General features: G+C 36.4%; 1 protein-coding gene across 1 annotated transcript; it reads left to right on the forward strand.

Annotated features, from left to right (window-relative positions):
- The first annotated feature begins 18597 nt into the window (after positions 1–18597).
- On the forward strand, positions 18598–19806 carry LOC131657786 (uncharacterized). The gene is made up of 2 exons (XM_058927148.1): positions 18598–19430; positions 19611–19806. Exons 1-2 carry the CDS (start codon positions 18598–18600, stop codon positions 19804–19806), a joined length of 1029 nt encoding a protein of 342 aa, XP_058783131.1.
- The last annotated feature ends 1073 nt before the right edge of the window (positions 19807–20879 follow it).

The following is a 20879-nucleotide window of genomic DNA, read 5'->3' on the forward strand; positions in this document are numbered from 1 at the left end:
TCCAGATTGTACTTATACTGTTTGACGAAGGCCTCTCCGAGGTCTCGAAAAGTACGAATCTCTGAACTGTCGAAGTTCATGTACCATTTGAGTGCAGCACCAGTCAGGCTGTCTTGAAAATAATGAATGAGCAATTGTTGATTATCAGTCTGAGTTGACATTCTTCGAGCGTACATTACGAGGTGACTTTGTGGGCATGAATTCCCTTTGTACTTCTCGAACTCTGGTACTTTGAATTTGTGAGGAATCTTGACATTTGGAACCAGACAGAGGTCTGCAGCATTCTTTCCAAATAGATCTTGTCCTCGAAGAGTCTTGAGTTCCTTCTGCATTTGCAGAAACTGTTCCTGGAACTCGTCCAATCTTTCATACACGCCAGCGTCCTCACTGGGAGCGTGATGATATACTTGTCCGCCCTGTGGAGGAAAAGTATGCATAATGGGCTGTGGAGAAGCCATGACAGCAGATCTTGGAATCTCAGCATTCTGTTGTGTGAAACCCATTGCCGTTGCTCTTGGATCTTCAATTTCCAGAGGTTTGTAGCCCTCTGGTGGACGCATCTCCATTGTAGCTCTTGGAACTTCAGAAACTGGGGGTATGTACCCTTCTGGAATAAAATTATACGGCATGCCCCAAGGTCGGTTGGGTGGCATGGTATACTGAGGAATAGGAGTAGAAACAATCTCGGAAACCACAGTCCTTTGTGGTTCTTCTGGCGTTGGTCGATTCTGTGCAACTACCAGGGCTTCTACCATGCTATTGAGCCTTTCAATAGCACCTTTGAGAGTAGTAATCTCTTCTCTGAGTTCTCCATTCTCTTGCTCAAAGTCATCCATTCTTTTCTTGCGACTTGAACGAGTGTTGTATGGATGAGACAGCTTGAAAGTCTTGGTTCACCTCCTTCTCCTCCTCTCTTTTTGGAGAAAGGAAAGTGACTATTAGATCCGCGACAATTCTCGTGTCAGTGCGTACGACTAAAGTGATGTATGATATGCAATTAAGTTAATATTTTTTCAAGGAAACACCATAATTACGTTATGAAACATCAAACTTTTATTAATTAAGCGAAAACGCCGTTTTTTACACACTTTGAAAAGGGAAATACAGAGAAACTGAGAGAAAGGACTCTAAAACTTTGACGAAGAGCCGACTTCACGTTCTAACATCTTCTTCTGTTTCTTGAGCTGAGCGTTCTCTGACGTGAGCTGATCGATGATCCAGGAAGCAGGAGGGATATGATGAGAAAGTGACGTTTGTGACACTTGTCGATCGAGCACTTCAAGTAACTCATCCTTCCTTCTTAGGATGTTATGAATCTCAACGTTTTCCGTGTTGACGATTCGATACTTGTTCCTCCAAGCATTCCTTTCTTGGCATACCTTGTTTAATGCCGCTTGTAGTTTTTCAACATCAGTGGAGAAAAGGTAAATTGATTCCTTTAGGGGAATGGGTTCTTGATGTTGATATGGCATCCTGAGCTTGAATGCTCTGACGCGTACCCATTGAAGGTAAGGATCTAGGGAGATGCAAAGATGTTTTCCTAACAATCTTCTCCCTTTGCTGTGAACAAGACGCCAGGCTTGGACAATTTCCTTCTTCAGCATGTTGCCATGATCGTCAATGTTCTTGAAGAACAGACCCTCCAATTGGATGTTACTTGGTATATTTTTCATGGGATAGCCGTATTGACGACGTGCTAAAGCTGGATTGTAACTGATTCCTCCCTTAGTTCCAATAAGGGGTATGTTGGGAAAACTTCCGCAACTGAAGATGATCTTGGTTTCGTCGTTGTCAGGACTACACCAATCAATGTCCGTATGAGTGAGGGACATGATTTTCTGTGACCAGTAAAGGCCATCCCTCATGTTCCAGAAAGTGCTAGACTTTGGCAGGTGCGAAACGAACCATTTGTACAACAACGGTACGCAGCATGTGATTAATCCTCCTCGCTGCAGGTTTCTTGAATGCACAGAGTGATAAGCATCCGCAAGCAAGGTTGGAACTGGATTTCCAATTAAGAAGATCTTAATTGCGTTGATGTCGACGAAATCGTTAATGTTAGGGAACAAAAACAATCCGTAGATAAGCAAAGCCAAGATTTCCTCAAAAGCGCTCATATCTTGGATGCTGACGAAGTACCGAGCTTGATCAAACAAGAATTTGGTGGGCAATCCTTGAATTCCTGCTCTACTCACCATATGAGTTCCGATGTCGACTACGTTCAAAGGAGTAGTTGCAGCAATGATAATGTCATCAGGATTCTTTTCCAAACCGGAGTACGGATCTTGCGCGTACACGGGTATTCCAATCAGACGAGAGTACTCCTCCAACGTAGGCATGAGCTGATAATCCGGAAAGGTGAAGTAGTGATACGTTAGATCATAAAACTGTACCAAGGTGGGAAGGATCCCGTCCACAATGTTGGTATTGAGCAAAGGCAGAAGTTTTCCATACTTCTCCTTGAAAGCCTGGGGGTTGACCACCAGTTTTCCGAGCTTTCCCAGTTCCTCGACCTGGGGAATCTTGAAGGTGTATTTCCTAGCTCTCTTTCTTCCGTAATCCATGGTATAGATCCTTAAGTCCTTTCTCCGTTTCTCTCTTTCTATGAAGTTCAAAACGTTCGTTATTTAGTTTCCTTGAAAAACGACTCGAAAAAGACTCTTTTTGTTTTTAGTTGTTATTAATGAATGATGCATGAATGCATGAATGCACACACAAGAGTTTTAAACAAACATGGCGCAGAAGGGTATAGTGGTTATGAAGTCAAAACGCAAACCTCGCCCCAATGGTAAACTAAGGATAAGGATTTTTGTACCTGTAGAACGGGTTCTAGGGGTCTCAGAGTTTTTGCTCAACCTTAAAGATACGTTGATTGGTATCTATAAGAGAGTTTTCTCTGAGTGTAGTATCTGCGTGACAATTACTTCCGTAATCACCGCTCTACGTCCTAAAAAAGGCTTTAAGTGGGGGTTAATGTGTTTCTAGGTCCTCCTGGTACAAATCAGTCTCGGAATGCATTGGTGCAGTTAATCACAACCAGCCAGGCAAATCCCAAGAGTAGATTTGGAAACCAAGATTAGAGGGTCTTCACCGGGAAGACATCCTCCGTCCTATCTTATGTTGCACTCAAATCCGGGTATAGGATTTCTCACCACAAGGGGGAATCAAGCCCTTTCCCGATACAGAATAAACAAAATAAACAAATATAAATGCAACAAACACATGATATGACACAGAGGTTAGGCAGGACCTGTCTTGTTTGAGGGGGAATTTGGCATCCCTAATTCCTCATTGGGGCTGGACCAGCAACAGGTCAACCATTGGTTTGGATGAAAAACCAAGGTTTTTAACACTTATATCCCCAGCAGAGTCGCCATTTTTCTGTGGTTGTCGTTTTTTTTACCTCCCCGTTTCACTTGGGAGGACGGCACGCTAGACCCTTCACGCGAAATTTGGAAGGAGAATGCGCCCGTGGTGGGATGAATTTTATTTCAGTTCTTCCTACGATATCACACGAACTTTCTTATTTGTCCTACGAGTAGGAAAGGGGAAAAAAGATCTCAACTAAACCCTAGGAGTTTGCTAAGTGTGGGGATTTCACCTAGACTAGAAATTCTGGAGTCCGGGGGGTCGGTTATACATAGGGAAGTGTTTAAACACCCTACATATCTGTAGTACTCTACAGGAACCTTCTCTGTGTCTAAATGTGTTTGTGCTGCTAATGATTATTGGGAAAGTTTCTCCTTTGTATTAGGAGAAGAAATTGAATTGAATAAAAGAAAGACAGACAGACAGACTGACTATTTTTGGTATTTTATTAGCTCGCTGAGATTCCTTGTGAACCTCATGCCTACATATCCCTAATGGAAGTCAGAGCTTAATGTAGTTCGGGGAACTAATTAATTATTAATTATTTTTGGGTGCCTTGCTCGAAGCTCAAGGTTGAAGCTTGAATTAAATCTCTGTTTACGGTAAAGAGACATGAAGTCATCTTTATAGAGAGGTATTTCTACTATTCCACCACAAACATTAAAAGAGTGACAGAATAACTGAATTCATTTCATTCAAGAGGGGGACCTTACTTGTGTATGTGCAAGTATACCAGTCAAATGCCTCTTAAATGAAAGAAAGATGCTCATCCAAATTAGGGAAAGTTACCACATGTCTGGGTTTTACTGCCAGCTCATGCCTTTCAAAATCCTAAATGGGAGACTTGATTAAAATGATGAAATGATGTAATGTTTGTTTGTTTGAATGTGGTGAGATAGAAGAAAGATCTCTCTATAGAGATAAGCTATGTCTATATACTGTATAAAAGATTTGATTTTTTAACTGGCTTGCATGAGGCCCAAGCTTGAGGCTTTTTGATTGATTGATTATTATTATGACTCTGGGAGAAAACTCCACTGGGGATTAATTTACAAGGGATTTTTGTGTTCTGTACAAAGCCCAGAATTGAGGCTGACTCTACTTAGGGAAAATATATTTTGATGGGTTTTATTTGGTGTTCTGTACAAAGCCCAGAATTGAGGCTGACTCTAACTAGGGGAAATATTATTTTCTGCCTTGTATGAAACCCAAGGTTGTGGCGGACTCTTAAATAAACTGAGTATGGATGACTCTATGGGAAAATATCCTAGATGTTAGAAATCTTTGACACACGACATATGGTTTATCTGCCTTGTACAAAGCCCAAGGTTGTGGCTACTGAACAATGAAGGACTCACTAGGGGAGACTCTATTATTTGCCTTGTACAATGCCCAAGGTTGAGGCTGACTATTAACAGGGAGTTTTATTGTTTTGGTGCCTTGTATGAAGCCCAAGGTTGAGGCTAACTATTTTTGTTGGATTTTGACTCTATTGAAGGATTTATTTAGAAAGACTGATTTTTTTTGGAAGCTAACCCTTTCCAGGGATTTTGACTCAGCTGGAGAAGTTGTCTGTTAAAAGACTGATTTTTGTCATGTTTTTTGGAGGCTGACCCTTTCCAGGGGTTTTGACTCTTTTGGGGTAATTATCTCCTAAGAGAAATGAATCTTTGTTTTTTTGAAGAAGTGATTTTGGAGGCTAACCCTTTCCAGGGGTTTTTATTAAGGTGAAAGAAATGATTTGGAGGCTAACCCTTTCCAGGGGTTTTTATTAAGATGAAAGAAATGATTTGGAGGCTAACCCTTTCCAGGGGTTTTTATTAAGATGAAAGAAATGATTTGGAGGCTAACCCTTTCCAGGGGTTTTTGTTAAAATGAAAGAATGTGTGGAGGCTAACCCTTTCTAGGGGTTTTTGTTAAAATGAAAGAATGTGTGGAGGCTAACCCTTTCCAGGGGTTTTTATTAAGATGAAAGAAATGATTTGGAGGCTAACCCTTTCCAGGGGTTTTTATTAAGATGATTGGCAGAAAGATTATCTAGTGAGACTTCTTGTTTAAAGCCCAAGATGAAGGCTGACTCTGACTGAGGATAAACAAACATGGATCCTAGACTCTACAAAGGAAAATTGATGAAGATAAGGGTGACAAAGACTGCCCATGTCTCTCATTCCAAAAGGTGTACTCAATGTAAAATTGAGACAAACTTAGCTTGTTTAAAGTCTGGTTTAAATTGGAAGAAACTCACCAGGGTATGTTAAAAGGTGACTAAAGACCTGTTCCTATGTTTGTAAAAAACCTGGTGGGTCCTTGTATACAAGCTCAAGAGGAAGCTGGAAATGCTTTTAAGAAGCCTGTGGGTCCTTGTACAAAGCCCAAGAGGAGGCTAATCGAGGGTCATCGAGGGTCCTTGTTATAGCACAAGAGAAAGCTATGTAGTTTTGAACTTATTTTGGCTTTAAGCAAATGGGTAAGAGGTTTCACCGGGAATAATTCCTCTTTGGGTGGATGTGTCCTATTTTTTGGATTCTAAGGTTTTTGCCAAGATGTTTCACCGGGAATAATTCATCTTGGGGGTTTGAACTACAGATCTCTAATTAGGAAAGAGCCTTCACCAGGAAGACATTCTCAATCCTAGGCCATATTCCTATAATATATATATAGTTTAACTGTCCTAGGGTTTACACTCAAACGTAGTTCTAAACTAATATATATGCACAATTTATATTTGACAGTAATTTAAATAAAGACTGTAAATAGAAAGCTTGTAAAGCCTAACCTGGATGGAATGGAGGCCTTTGAAGAAGTATGTACAAAGCCTTACCAACAATTGATGGATAACAGTTGAATATATATATGATAAACAGTTAATGGATTTTGAAAACAGAAGAAGTGAAGATGGACATAGGTCACATAGGTATCCGAAGAGTTTCACCGGGAATAATGCCCTTCAAATACCAGGAGAATGTTTTGTAAACAGAAAGAAGATTTTGAAAATACAGTTTTGAAAACAAGCTAAGAAGAGAAGAAGGTGTTGGGACTTATACTCTATTAGAGGCCCAGAGATTATTTACTGTTTGTGAAGCAGTGAAAATGAAGATTGGAATGATGTAAGTTTTTGTTGTTTGAAAACCTTAATCATCTTGTTTAATCAGAGATCGAAAACAATTTTGAAAATTGACAAAAGTCAACTTAATTAAGGTAAAGATAAAGCTCTTTACCTAATTAAGGCCTAAACAATTAGGGTTTTATCATAAAATTATCCACAAAATAATTAGGTTAAAACAAAATGAGTATGTATATCTAAAGTATTTAAGAAAACACTTAAAAACATACTATTTTAAACCTAATAAAAATACATGAAATAAATAATATTTTTTTATGATTTTTTGATTATTCACAAAATAGATATATTAAATAATAAGTGTGTGAAAAATGAAGTGAAAATAACTTAATTTGATAGGTGAATTAATTGTGTGAAGTTTGTGAGAAAAATGAAAGAAAATGGGTGTTAAAAAAATAGTTTGGCCCTTGGAGGATTTGAACCCACGCCCTCTAGGTCACACACTCAAAACAAACACTACTAAGCCAACGCGCGTGTGGTGATATGTTGGAGCGGTAAAGCGGCAAGCAACAAAAGTTTTGGAAATATTTATCCGGGAATTTATCGTGTCCACAGAGATCGGTGCTACTGAACTGCCGTTCGACGGATTCTTAGTTCTTGAGTTTGGGTTAAAATGGGTTTTAAGCAAACAAGTAAAAATATAACATTTGAACATAAACTAAATTCATTCTTGATAGAGAATAGCTTATCTGGCTTGAATCTAAACTACTCCTCACAAACTTAGATTTATCACTCCGCCATACTCAATCTACAATACTCATCAGAATCACCACATATCCCTCACATCAATGTCCATTTCTGCAACACCGACAGATTTCAACTATATTGCTCTTTCGACGATGTCTCCATCGATCGAACAACACAAAAGCATTAAACTCAAATATTATGTGGATGTTAACCCCAATCCTATGTCTAGAATCAAAAGCTAACAGGTTTTCCCCTAATCAAGATTTGTGATGTCTATTTCTACAACAACACAAATCCATAACATTCAAGCAAAAAGATCAAGAAAACACCCATTAAGATTTGTAAAGCAAATATATTATACAACTAGTACAAAGAGTAACAAACATCCATGGGTTTAGAGTATTTACATACAAACTCACCAAAAGAGAAATACAAAGAGAAGAGAAGAAGAGGAACCAAACATTTCTTGGTTTGTCAACTCCGATCTATGAGAAATTCGACCTCCGATCATCCGATTGCAAGCTCCAATGGTGTTTCCAAGCCAAATCTACCCAAAAATGACCTAGGATGAGTTGGGGTTCAAAAATACCCAAAACATAACCTAAAAAATCTGTTTTTCGCCTATTTATACAATTTTGGATCTGGTACAGCGCGCGTCGCGCGCAGGAGCGCGCATCGCGCCCAACTCGCTGAGTTGAAAAATCAGCTTTTAGTAAAAATGACGTAACTTGAGAACCGTAACTCCGATTTGCGCCCGGTTCGAAGCGTTGGAAAGCTTATTCAATTTCCTATCTAACAATGACAACATATCAACCAAATTGGTGATTTATTATTCTTTGATTTTGAGCTTTATTCGCCGAATGAATTGATTCCGCCGCTCAAAATCGCGCGTTTGAAGCCGTGTCTTCAACACGTTATTGCTCATGCTCCAAATACGCAAGAATACCTACAAAAAGAGTAGAAAACTATCAAAAAGTATAAAAGTGTATGAAAATATATCTATTCACAAAGTATACGTATTTATGCACAAAACGGGGTATTATTCAAACGTTATTAACAAAAAGTATCGATAAGTGCCACTATTTACAATCACAAAATAACTACATTTTGGCACTTAACAACTCTCCCCAACTTGAATTTGTTTGTCCTCAAACAAGGCCAAACACTCAAATCGCAAAAGTAAAAATCCAAAGAATTAAGAATCAACAAGATTTGGAAAAACGAAACAATTGTACGGTTCAAACAAAAACGCACAAACAAAGTAAACACTTACCACAATCCTACAACGAAGATGAAAATGAAACGAATCCTAAGTACCAAAATCATACAAAACATTCTAAAACAAAACAAGCTCAATCACGAATCACGCCTAGCAAAAACTCATCGGTAGATGAAAAACACCGAAAGGTGAGGACTTTGAACACTCATCCAACAATCTTGCAAACAAAAGACAAAATTATGCGTTCATCTAAAAATAGTATTGAAAATGCAACGGCACGAATCACAAGGGCTTTCAAGGTTGTAATGTGGCTCGGTTAACAAACAAGTGATAAGTCCTAAAGCTAATCGAAACAAAAACTTGCCTAAACCTAAGGGAGTAATTACTTCCACAAAGTTTCAAACAATACAATTCCAATCCAACTTTCTTCTTCATCACAAGTTTCACACCAAACACAAAACTTATTAGCACACTCTTATTCATACTCTTTTTGATATTTTCTTTTTCAAACTTTTTCTCTTTTCTATTTTTTTCTTTCTTTTCTTTTTCTTTTCTTTCTTTTTCTTTTCACAACCTCATATCAACCACAATATAAATGGGTAAACATCCTCTCCCCAACTTGAATTCAACCACAACATAAAGTGAATACTCCCTACTTTCTAAGGCAAGGTAAAAATACAACTAAATATCATAGTTGAGGGTTCAAGAAAACAAAGAATCAAATGTCCATAAACAAATGAAAACCAAACGCTCCTAGACAAGCATTAAGCAAAAACAATATGGATATTGACAAAAAGGCTCAAAAGGGGTTACTAATGGTCACACACTCACAAGGTGAATTGATATTTGGCTATGGTAGTTGTGCTCAAAATCAAACACGTGCCTTGATCACTTTCGTGCATTCACAAAATCAATACAAACGAAAGATTAAACATAATAATATCCAGTTAAAACAAGAAATGTCGGTCACTCGCATATATACACAATGGAAAGCCACCTCACATTTATGGTAAAAAAGGGAAACTAATTGTGATTCAAGTCATGAGCAAGTTATGCAAAAAGAATGAGTAATATGAAAATTGTACAAATGAAAAGTCTCCTAAACATGCTATGCTATAGAAAGCGATAAACGAGTACCTTGCAACGTACAAATTTGAACAATCATTACCGCACAACCGGCATGTTGAATCTATCACAATCGGAGAATTACCAAATGCGACTTCAAGTAATCGGGCCAAAATTTGAATCTAAACACAAACAAGAGAATTAAGAATAAAACTATAAAATACTATACTACAAAGCCTTGGTGTAACTGGGAAAAAAAACTAGGCAAATGAACCATTAAAAAGAATTCACTGGCCAAAAGTTACAAGGCGCGCGACACGCTCTCAAGACCGCGTGACGCGCGCAAAGTTCTGCCAAACCAAGCTCTTTAGCTCCCAGGCCGCGCGACGCGCCCTCTTTGCGCGCGACGCGCGCTACACCAGAAAAACCAAACCAGTTCAGAAAACCAGAATTTCCAGTGCGCCACCACTTAACACCTACACTACTCATTTACAGAAAATTAAAACAGAAAAATATACAACCGTTGGGGTGCCTCCCAACAAGCGCTTGTTTTACGTCGTAAGCTCGACGCCTTTATTATGCACGGTAGTAGCTTCCTCTACGATACGTCAACGCTCACGCCTCAATGCAACCTAAAGAAAGTGTCCTAAGCATACACTTGAACAAACGTTACGAAACAATAAATTTTACAACAAAACTTAAACAACACATATGTGTACATACTCAAACATTAAGAAAAACACAACTTACAACGGAATGGTGAAATTGACTAAACAAGTTGAAAAGTGAAGATATGTAATTTTAAGAGCTAATCCGAGTTCAACTTGTTTAGTCAGTTTACCAAACAAAACGAACAAGTATAACTATACAAAAATACACAAGTATGAGTCTAGGAACAAAATATACGATATTCACAAAAATCAAAACCAAAGAAACTATCGCAATGCAAATTCAATAAAAACACCAATCCCCGGCAACGGCGCCATTTTGTTGGAGCGGTAAAGCGGCAAGCAACAAAAGTTTTGGAAATATTTATCCGGGAATTTATCGTGTCCACAGAGATCGGTGCTACTGAACTGCCGTTCGACGGATTCTTAGTTCTTGAGTTTGGGTTAAAATGGGTTTTAAGCAAACAAGTAAAAATATAACATTTGAACATAAACTAAATTCATTCTTGATAGAGAATAGCTTATCTGGCTTGAATCTAAACTACTCCTCACAAACTTAGATTTATCACTCCGCCATACTCAATCTACAATACTCATCAGAATCACCACATATCCCTCACATCAATGTCCATTTTTGCAACACCGACAGATTTCAACTATATTGCTCTTTCGACGATGTCTCCATCGATCGAACAACACAAAAGCATTAAACTCAAATATTATGTGGATGTTAACCCCAATCCTATGTCTAGAATCAAAAGCTAACAGGTTTTCCCCTAATCAAGATTTGTGATGTCTATTTCTACAACAACACAAATCCATAACATTCAAGCAAAAAGATCAAGAAAACACCCATTAAGATTTGTAAAGCAAATATATTATACAACTAGTACAAAGAGTAACAAACATCCATGGGTTTAGAGTATTTACATACAAACTCACCAAAAGAGAAATACAAAGAGAAGAGAAGAAGAGGAACCAAACATTTCTTGGTTTGTCAACTCCGATCTATGAGAAATTCGACCTCCGATCATCCGATTGCAAGCTCCAATGGTGTTTCCAAGCCAAATCTACCCAAAAATGACCTAGGATGAGTTGGGGTTCAAAAATACCCAAAACATAACCTAAAAAATCTGTTTTTCGCCTATTTATACAATTTTGGATCTGGTACAGCGCGCGTCGCGCGCAGGAGCGCGCATCGCGCCCAACTCGCTGAGTTGAAAAATCAGCTTTTAGTAAAAATGACGTAACTTGAGAACCGTAACTCCGATTTGCGCCCGGTTCGAAGCGTTGGAAAGCTTATTCAATTTCCTATCTAACAATGACAACATATCAACCAAATTGGTGATTTATTATTCTTTGATTTTGAGCTTTATTCGCCGAATGAATTGATTCCGCCGCTCAAAATCGCGCGTTTGAAGCCGTGTCTTCAACACGTTATTGCTCATGCTCCAAATACGCAAGAATACCTACAAAAAGAGTAGAAAACTATCAAAAAGTATAAAAGTGTATGAAAATATATCTATTCACAAAGTATACGTATTTATGCACAAAACGGGGTATTATTCAAACGTTATTAACAAAAAGTATCGATAAGTGCCACTATTTACAATCACAAAATAACTACATTTTGGCACTTAACATGATAGTAAGCTGGTTTCAATGCAATTCATATAATGTTCAAGTGTTATAGAAGCAAAAAAAGAAAATAAAATCAAAAGGTCTGAGGCGAGGGGGATTCGAACCTCAGACCTTGGGCATGAGGAGACTAAGAGCGCATGTGTGACCACTGGGGCAAGTTATTCATTCGTTTATGAAACACATATCATTAAATATAAAATAAACTCTGTTTAGAGATTTGAAAAATTGCGCCACCCTCCATCTTTGTCTTCAACCTCAAGCTCCAACATTTTTGAAATTCTGATTCTCTCAAATCTCAACCAATGGCCCAGGTGTAAACATGAAACTTGTTCTAAACTCACTCACGATTCTAAATATGCAACTAACACAAATTTATATTAACTACATCTAACTAATTTACTAAAAAACGTGAAGAACCCTAAAATTTGAAAATCAAATTAAATGACTATACTGAAAGATAAATGAATGATGATAGAGGGTTTTCAATCCTCTGATGATGCTGAACAAGATAGAATCGAGCTTTATCACAAAGAGTGCTTAAATTAAAGAGATGGAGTTCAGAAACTTACCTCTGAAAATGGAGGTCGTGAGGATGATAGAGAGCACTTGGGCTCGTATGAATGATCCCAAAAGCTTCCTCGAGACTTAGTGATGCTATCTGGATGCTTGTTGTGTCCTCAAACCTTTTGAATTGCTCTACTCGACTCCTTCTATTTGAGCTTCAAGTGAACATGGAGGATGATGAACCTGGAGTTACAGATGAGCTGCAGCCATCTGAACAGCTTCACTATGATCTGAGGAACGTGCCTGGATGCCTAACCTTGCTTGGAACCTCCTGAATTGTTCTATGGTCCTCCAACTGCAAGTGCTCCAAATGAGAGGTGAAGATGATGATTCTCCACGCCCAGAAGTGTTCCAGAGGTTTGGATCACCTCTAAATGCCTCCCTCAATGTGTTTGAATACTTATTTTCAAAGAGAGAGCTTTGGTTTGAAGAATCCAAGTCTTCTTGCCAAAGGACCTTTGAAAAAACTAAGTATGAAGAAAGAAAAGAGAAAGCAAGAATTCTGTTGCTTTGGTGTGTTTTTCTACTGAGGTATGCTCTCCTATTTATAGGCAAATGGTTCAGTATAGTTGCAGAGGAGTGAGCTTGCTTAGTGAGGTTGATTTGGTTTTCTTGGCCATGAAGGAAGTTTGCAAATATCTCTTATGCAATGATGAGAATTTTGATTCCATTTGATCAATCCCCTAGCCCTCGATTTTGCTTGATCTTAGGGGACAATTCTGAGACAGAAATGAGCTCTAATTGGTTGGTGAGAAGATTCCTTGGGTGATTCATCAATTTGCCATAAATTCCCAAATGTAATCATTACATAATCACATGTTCTTGTTTTGGGAATCTTCCTCAATTCTTATGCTATGGTGAAAATGAATGCATGGCATGTTTTCAGATGTGGTATGGGTCGTGTAGCATCCATAAATGACGTCATGTGCACAAAATTTCAAAGTTCAAAAATGAGGCATGACCTATAATTTCACTTCATGAGGCCAACTTTGAACAAGCATAACACTTAGCTCAAAATGAATTTGGAGAAGGTTGAACACAATTTGGAAAGCCCTAAACATCTACTTCAAATCATTAGTTTATGGTTCCTTCAGAATCATTAGGGAAATTTGTGAAAAATGAGCCCAAAGTTGGATGAAAACTAGGTTAAAAACACTTAGAAAAATTTCTAAGTTTTTATAACCTAAAGCTTCAAAATTCCAAAACTCTTAAATGGTTGATCTTTTGAAAAAAGTTCCTATGTAAGATGTTGTTTTATTTTGCAAGATCTACAACTTTCATGTTAGAAGTTTTTTGAGTTGTGTAGGTGAAATTTTGAGTTCCCACAATGCCCTAAAAAACCCTAATTCCCGACTTTTTGCTCCTTGATAATTCTTTTTGAATTTCTTTAGTCAAATGACTTTAATATCCATATATTGATGATTTTGATCTTTGAAATTCATGGTTTGACCAAAAATCTTAAAAGTCAAAGGTGATCCCATACAGTTGACTTTTTCCAGATAAAGTGAGATTTTGGATTTTTGTGTAGAATCAAGATCTTCTCCTCAAATGAGTGATGTAAATGGGTTATATTTAGGTAGTAGAGGTTCTTGAATCATGTCTTGAGTTTTGGATCCATGCCTCTGATTAAAAGTCAACTATCCTGGTGAATTAGGTCAAAAACCCTAATTGTCGACCATATGAAAATAATGACTGTAGACTTTGAATTGAGGTGTGATGTCCAGTGGATCTTGTCATATGAGCTATTTGAAGATGATTGATGTCTTTGAATGATCCCTTGGGGCTTTTTAGGGTTTCCCAAAGGTGATCCCTGATTTTAGTCCTTGATAGGCTCAAAAACCCTAGTCTGGTGACCTGAGTAAATCTGTATTCAGAGGACTGGGTGTCTAATCAATCATAGGTGAGAAAATGAAGCTCTTGAGTCCTATGATTATGTTATAGACTAATCCTTCTACTGATTGATCCTTTTCCTGAGTTTTCTTGTCTTTGAACATCCTCGATTAAATGCCAGATGAAGAAGTGACTGCTCTGGGTACTTGCTTTGACCTGATGAAAATCCTGAAGATATGTCATCTCAGGGGGGTCAAAAATTAGGGTATGACAGGGCCCTAACCGAATCTCACTAATATTACAAGGGAGTTTTGTATATTTAACCCAATGTTATTTTAAAGCTAAAATGATATGTTTTGCCTTATGAAATTAATATTTTATCTTAATTTTATAAAAAAAACAATAAATTTGTTTATAAAAAAAAACTAGGAAAAATGACTGAAAACTCATTTTGTTTATAAATTTAAAAATAAATTTGAAATCACCTAACTTAAATATTCATTATTATAGAATTTAGGCTTAAATGCATTTTTAGTCTCCCTATTTTGATATTTTTAACTTTTTAGTCCTCAAACCAAAAAAAACTAATTATTAGGTCCCCCATTTTCAATTTACGTGAATTTTTGAAGGTCCCCCATCACTTAAGTGCATTTTTAATGACATGGCAACTAATATTTGGTCCAGTCACTTGCCACATCACTATATTTATTTTGAAATGTTTTTTTAATTCTTAACTTAATATTTAATATTTCTAAAAACATTTTATTTTATTTTATGTATTAAAACACCTTAAATATGTTAAACAAATCAACTTGTTCTTCTTCAGTTCCGCTCCTAACCTAGAATTTGGTCTGATTGCTCATTGCTCACCTTAAATTGAATCCCTAACCAAGTTCGATTTGCTCTTCCTTGCAATGTCGTCAAAGTTTCCAGTTCCACTGTCATCAAAGTTGAAAGAAGATGAAAAGTTTTGCTTCAAGTACGTATTTCTCCATCTTTGTCATGTATGTAGTCCCAATGTGTTTTATACCAATTTTTTATGTATGTGGTCCCAACTCCTAGAAACCCTAATTTTCTATATTTGTACTGATTTGGTTGTGGACCCAATCTGTGAAACCGAAAAATTGTTTAATCTGAAACCCTAACCTTAAAATTTGTCTTATTCAGGCCAGTTGTTGCCCAAAAAGTTAGGCTAAGGATTCACCATCGTGGTAAACTTGTTCACAGTCCTGTTATATGGTACCTAGATGGGGATGTAACAAAATTGAATTGGGCATGGGATGTTGATTACATATCATACATAGAACTAGAGAAACTGATTCATGAGGTGGGATATACAAGTTTGAAGTGTATTTGGTATGTAAATCCTAGGTTTAGTTTTTGCTAGGGGTCTGACAGCTATAGAAAACGATAGGGATGTACTAATTAGATTTGCTAAAGATGTTGAGAGATTTGATATTGTGGATGTATATGTCGAGCATGCTATTGACATACCTGAAATAATAGATGTGGCTGAGGGTGATATTAATGTTGAGGGTGCAGATGTAACAGTCCGAATTTAATTAATTGGTTAATTAAATTAAATAAGAATTTATTTACTTAATTTGGACGAAGTTTGATAATTAGTTGGATCGTCGTTACTATTGAGAAAACGTGTTCAGATTATTAAGTAAAGTTGGGTTTTATTCGGTTAATCGAAGAATTAATAAAGTGGAGTATGTTGGAGAAATAATATTGGAAATAATATTATTATTGGATTTTATTTATTTGAGATAAAGTCAGATTTAATTGTATTAATCGGAAAATAATATTAAGGATAATAATAATATTGTTGCAGCATATTATTTATTTGACTATTCTATTTTATTGAATTGGGCCTTATTAGTTAGAATGTGGAATTAGGTGGGTTAAGTCCAATAACAATGAAGATAGTAAGGGTTGGAGAAGAGAAAAATCATTTCATTTGTTTTTTGCAAGAGTAGAGAAAGAGGGGAAGAGGAGCAAAAGAGGAACAAGGTGGGAGCTAGGGTTTCAAGAAATTCAAGAGGTAAGGGGGAGAATCCTTATTATTATGGGTTAATATGATTGGGTCAATGGGTAGATTAATATGATTAGGTGATTGTGTAGGAAATATAAATAATTTGGAAATAATATTGCAATATTGTGCGTACTGGAAATGGAAGAAAACGGAGGAAAATAATAAATTAGTGGGCAACGTGTAGCCAGGGGCGGTAGACACTCATGCCCTATGACGGGCGATATTACCCATTAAGCCACTATATTATTTCGTTTTTCAGACTATTTCGTTTGTGTGTTGTAGCCTTGCCTTTCGTTCCTGTCTCATTCATTGCACTGTTTTGTTTTCTTAATTTCATGCTATCACTTAATATATATATATATATATATATATATATATATATATATATATATATATATATATATATATATATATATATATATATATATATATATATATATATATATATATATATATAATGTGATATGTAATGGAAATGAAGTACCTCACTTAAGGCTTACTGTTTCGTTTCATGGCCATCCAATACGTTTCGTTATGTTATTTTGCTTTGCTGTGCATGTATTGTTTTGTTTCTATTTTGCGACTGTTACTTAATGAATGTATAATGGTGTTATACAATGATAATGAAATGAAACATAATTATGAAAGGAAATATAATTGCATATTAAAATTGATATGAACCATAAATTGCGAGATGAAAAAATATAGAAACATTAGGATACTAGAAATTGGAAAATGGAATAGAAATTATAATTAAATTGAAATTAATATAGTGTGATATTAATTGGTTGACTAAATTAATAGTTGAATTAATTTCACTGAGTCTATTTGATTGGAATATATTTGGACTTGAATAAATTATTCGGTTTATCGGTAAATCACGCTATTTTGAGAATTTAACCGTAATTGTGTTTTGGCTTTAATATTTATGTCGAGAATAAAATATTGTTATGCCAATTATGTCGTTTTGCGAATGTTCTCTGTGGGTAGCCTTATGGCGTGAATCCTAGTGATTAGTTGATTGATTGTGAAAATGTGTATTCATATATATTGTCAAATGTGAATTAACATGCGATAGTATGATTACTAGTGTTAATTGGAATTTGTGTTCGTATTTGATAATTGACCTAAATATGTGAATAGTATATTTGTTATGAATGTGTATATGTACAATTGGTGGATAATTCATAGAGTTGAGTTATTGTGATATGCGGAATGTTAAGATGGTAGAGATGATCTTAATTGCATATGTGTTGGTGAAAATTGTACATACATTCATAACATAGTTTTCCTTAAGATAGTGGTGGTTTGCTTTGAAATAAAAACGATGGCTTGATCCTTGAGATGGATAGAGAAGCAGTAAGCTATATGTTTACGTTTGGTGGGCTTTGGTCTTGTCCGGATCGGAAGCGTGACTTGGATTCTAGATATTGAATCGGAAAGCGGTGAAACATTGGGTTCACATTCGGTACCACATGCATAGAGTCACATGTCTTGCATTGAGTCACATTTGGTGTTATGTGATGTTTGAATATATGCATTTATGTGATTGTTATATGTGTATGAGATGTGAAAATTGAATTTGATGATGTTTCGATACATGAATTGGTGATAAATGTGAATATGTGATAACGATGTTTTATGTGCATATTTGGAATAATAGTATTGGATGCTTTTGATTATTATTTCATTGAGCTTTGTTGCATACTTGAACATGTGAAATATATTGGATAATACTATTTACATGATTATGCAAGCTGTGATGAATTCCTATGATTGTTAATTAAATCATTGTACTTTATTATACTTTCTTCGTAATGATTTGAATTCTCACACTTCTGTTTGAATGTTATCCTTTGTTGGTAACGTGCAGGTTCTGACGCTTAGTAGCTCGTGCGAGGTTTAGTTGAGACGTCCGAGTTTTTTTTGGTGATTAGGTAATGAGTCAATGCTCTGGTCATGTAACACTGGGTTGGGATTAGTAGTATTGAACTCATGTTTTGCTTTGGATATGTATTATGATATTATCTTGTGAACATGTATGTTTTGTTATTTGTGGTTGGGAGGCCATAGTGTCGAATATCTTGGATATGACATTATATTATCTTGTAGATTATTATTGAGATATGATTATAGTATGGGACATGATCATTTATGAAATACATGAGTATTTATTATTCCGCTGTGAATGCATATTCTTGATGAATTATGTTAAGTGAAAATTGTTACCTTGATGACAAGTTGTAATTGTATAATTGTTGATGAATGATGTTGGTTTTTGAAAGCTTTTAATTTTTGAAAACGTCGTTGTGACGCCTCTTGTTTGTATGCATGCTTATTCACTCTGATTATATGTTCAATATTTGGGGTATTAGAAAGGGGTGTTACAGCAGACATGGATGAGGATGTTACTAATGTTAACATTGATAATGTGGCTGAGGGTGAAAATATGAATGAGGCTGATAATGTGGTTAAGGGTGAGAATAATGGTGAGGGTGAGGATAATGCTGAAGGATTGGATAATGCTGAAGGAATGGATAATGCTGAAGGTGAGAATAATGTTAAGGGTAAGGATAATGCTGAAGGTGAGTATATGAATGAGGCTGATAATAATATTGATGATGGTACAGATGATGATAGTGACTTTGTGGCTGATTCTGATGAGGAGTCTTTAGACCTAGATTGGACTATTGTGTTACCTATAGATACATCAGCAATGCCAACTGAGAATGTTGTGGATGAGGACTCAGATCAGTTATACACTCCACCTGGTAGTGAATATGAAGAAGAGTATGAACATTTTCCAAATTTCCAAAGTAGTGAAATTAAAAAGTTCAAGTTAGGGTTGGTATTTAACAACAAGGATGTCATTAAGGATGATATCAAAGAGGATGCGATGGTTAACAACAAAAATGTGTACTTCAAAAAAAATGATGTGAAAAGGATAGTGGTCAATTGTGAAGAGGGTTGCAATTATCATATGAGGTTTAGTAAGAGGGCTGGAAATCAGTTTTGGCAAATCACCTCTTTGTATGAAGAACATGCTTGTGTTAGGACTGCATACAAAAGGCAATCAAAGACTGGATGGTTGGCAAAGCAATTTGTCCACATATTTATACACACTCCTAACATGAAACCAGCTGGATTGATAGCTATAGAAATTGAAAGATGGGGTGTGAATCTGTCAACAGACCAGACATATAGAGCTAAGAGAAAAGTTGTGGAATTGTTATAAGGGGCTGGGAGGGATCAGTTCACACATCTGAGGAGCTATGCACAAGAACTTTTGAATTCTAACCCCAACAACAATGTTATCTTAAAGTGTACTGATTCAATTAATGGACCTGTATTTGAAAGAATCTATGTGTGTTTAAATGCATGTAAAGTTGCATTTGCAAAATTCTGTAGACCATTAACAGGTCTGGATGCATGCTTTCTGAAAGGTGGCTATGGTGGACAATTAATGGCAGCTGTTGGGAGTGATGGGAATAACCAAATATTTCCCATTGCAAATGCTGTTGTAGAAGCTGAGACTAAGGATTCTTGGGAGTGTTTCATAAATCTTCTCCTTGTGGACTTGCAGTCAGTTAACAAGGTTTCATAAGCCTTTATCTCAGATCAACAAAAGGTAATTATTATATGCATATCATTTTAACATATGTTTATGTAACTCTTTTAATTGTAACTTTGATTTATGCATACATTTTCTGGGAAATGATGCAAAAATACAATGGAATTATATGCCCTAATATCCAAGTTATTATTGAAAAGAACAAGAAGCATGCTCATGGTTGGACTCCTACTTGGTATGGTGATGATGACATGGCAATATTTGGAGTTACCAATGGGAGAGACACTTTTTGTATCAATCTCAAAGAAGGAACGTGTTCATGCAGGAAGTGGATGTTGAATGAGATTCCTTGCAGCCATGCAATCTCATGTATGTGGCAAATGAAGAAATCTCCATAAGATTATGTTGATGATTATTACAAGTAAGATTAACCAATTGTTTGATATGGCTGTTATTAGAAATATGTAACTTATATATTAACCAATTATTATGGCTGTTATCTGTAAATGATATTGTATGATTTATGCACGACATCTAAATTTTTGGAGTGATATGGCAACATAATATACCCAACTAATGGACCACAATTGTGGCCTGTTATGAATGGACAAGGTGCAGTCAACCCACCATTAATGAGAATGGCTATTGGATACCCAAAAAATATGAGGAACAAATCAGATGATGAGCCAAGAAACCCTAATGTGTTGCCAAGGACTTTGTCAACAGTTACATGCAGGAAATGTGGAGCTGTTGGGCATAACATAAGAAGTTGCAAAGGTAAAAGAGCTGCAGATACATCCATTCCTGTTGGTGGGAACAAGAAGGCAAAGACTGCAAAAGATAATGCAAAGACTAAAGGAAAGGAAAATTCTAAGGCAACTGCAAAGGTTAAGGCTGCAAAGACTGCAAAGATTAAGACTGAAAGGTTAAGGCTGCAAAGACTGCAAAAGAGAAGAAAAAAACTAAGGCATCTACAAAGACTAAGATAAATGCATCTGAGATTGCTTCATCATCTCAGGGTCCACCTGCAACACAGCCAACTCAAGAATAGTTCTAGGACCAAGTTTCTGTCATGTTTATTTTGATTAGAATATGTCATTTTCTTA

Source organism: Vicia villosa, linkage group LG1 (assembly GCF_029867415.1).
Source record: "Vicia villosa cultivar HV-30 ecotype Madison, WI linkage group LG1, Vvil1.0, whole genome shotgun sequence".
Lineage (NCBI taxonomy): Eukaryota > Viridiplantae > Streptophyta > Magnoliopsida > Fabales > Fabaceae > Vicia > Vicia villosa.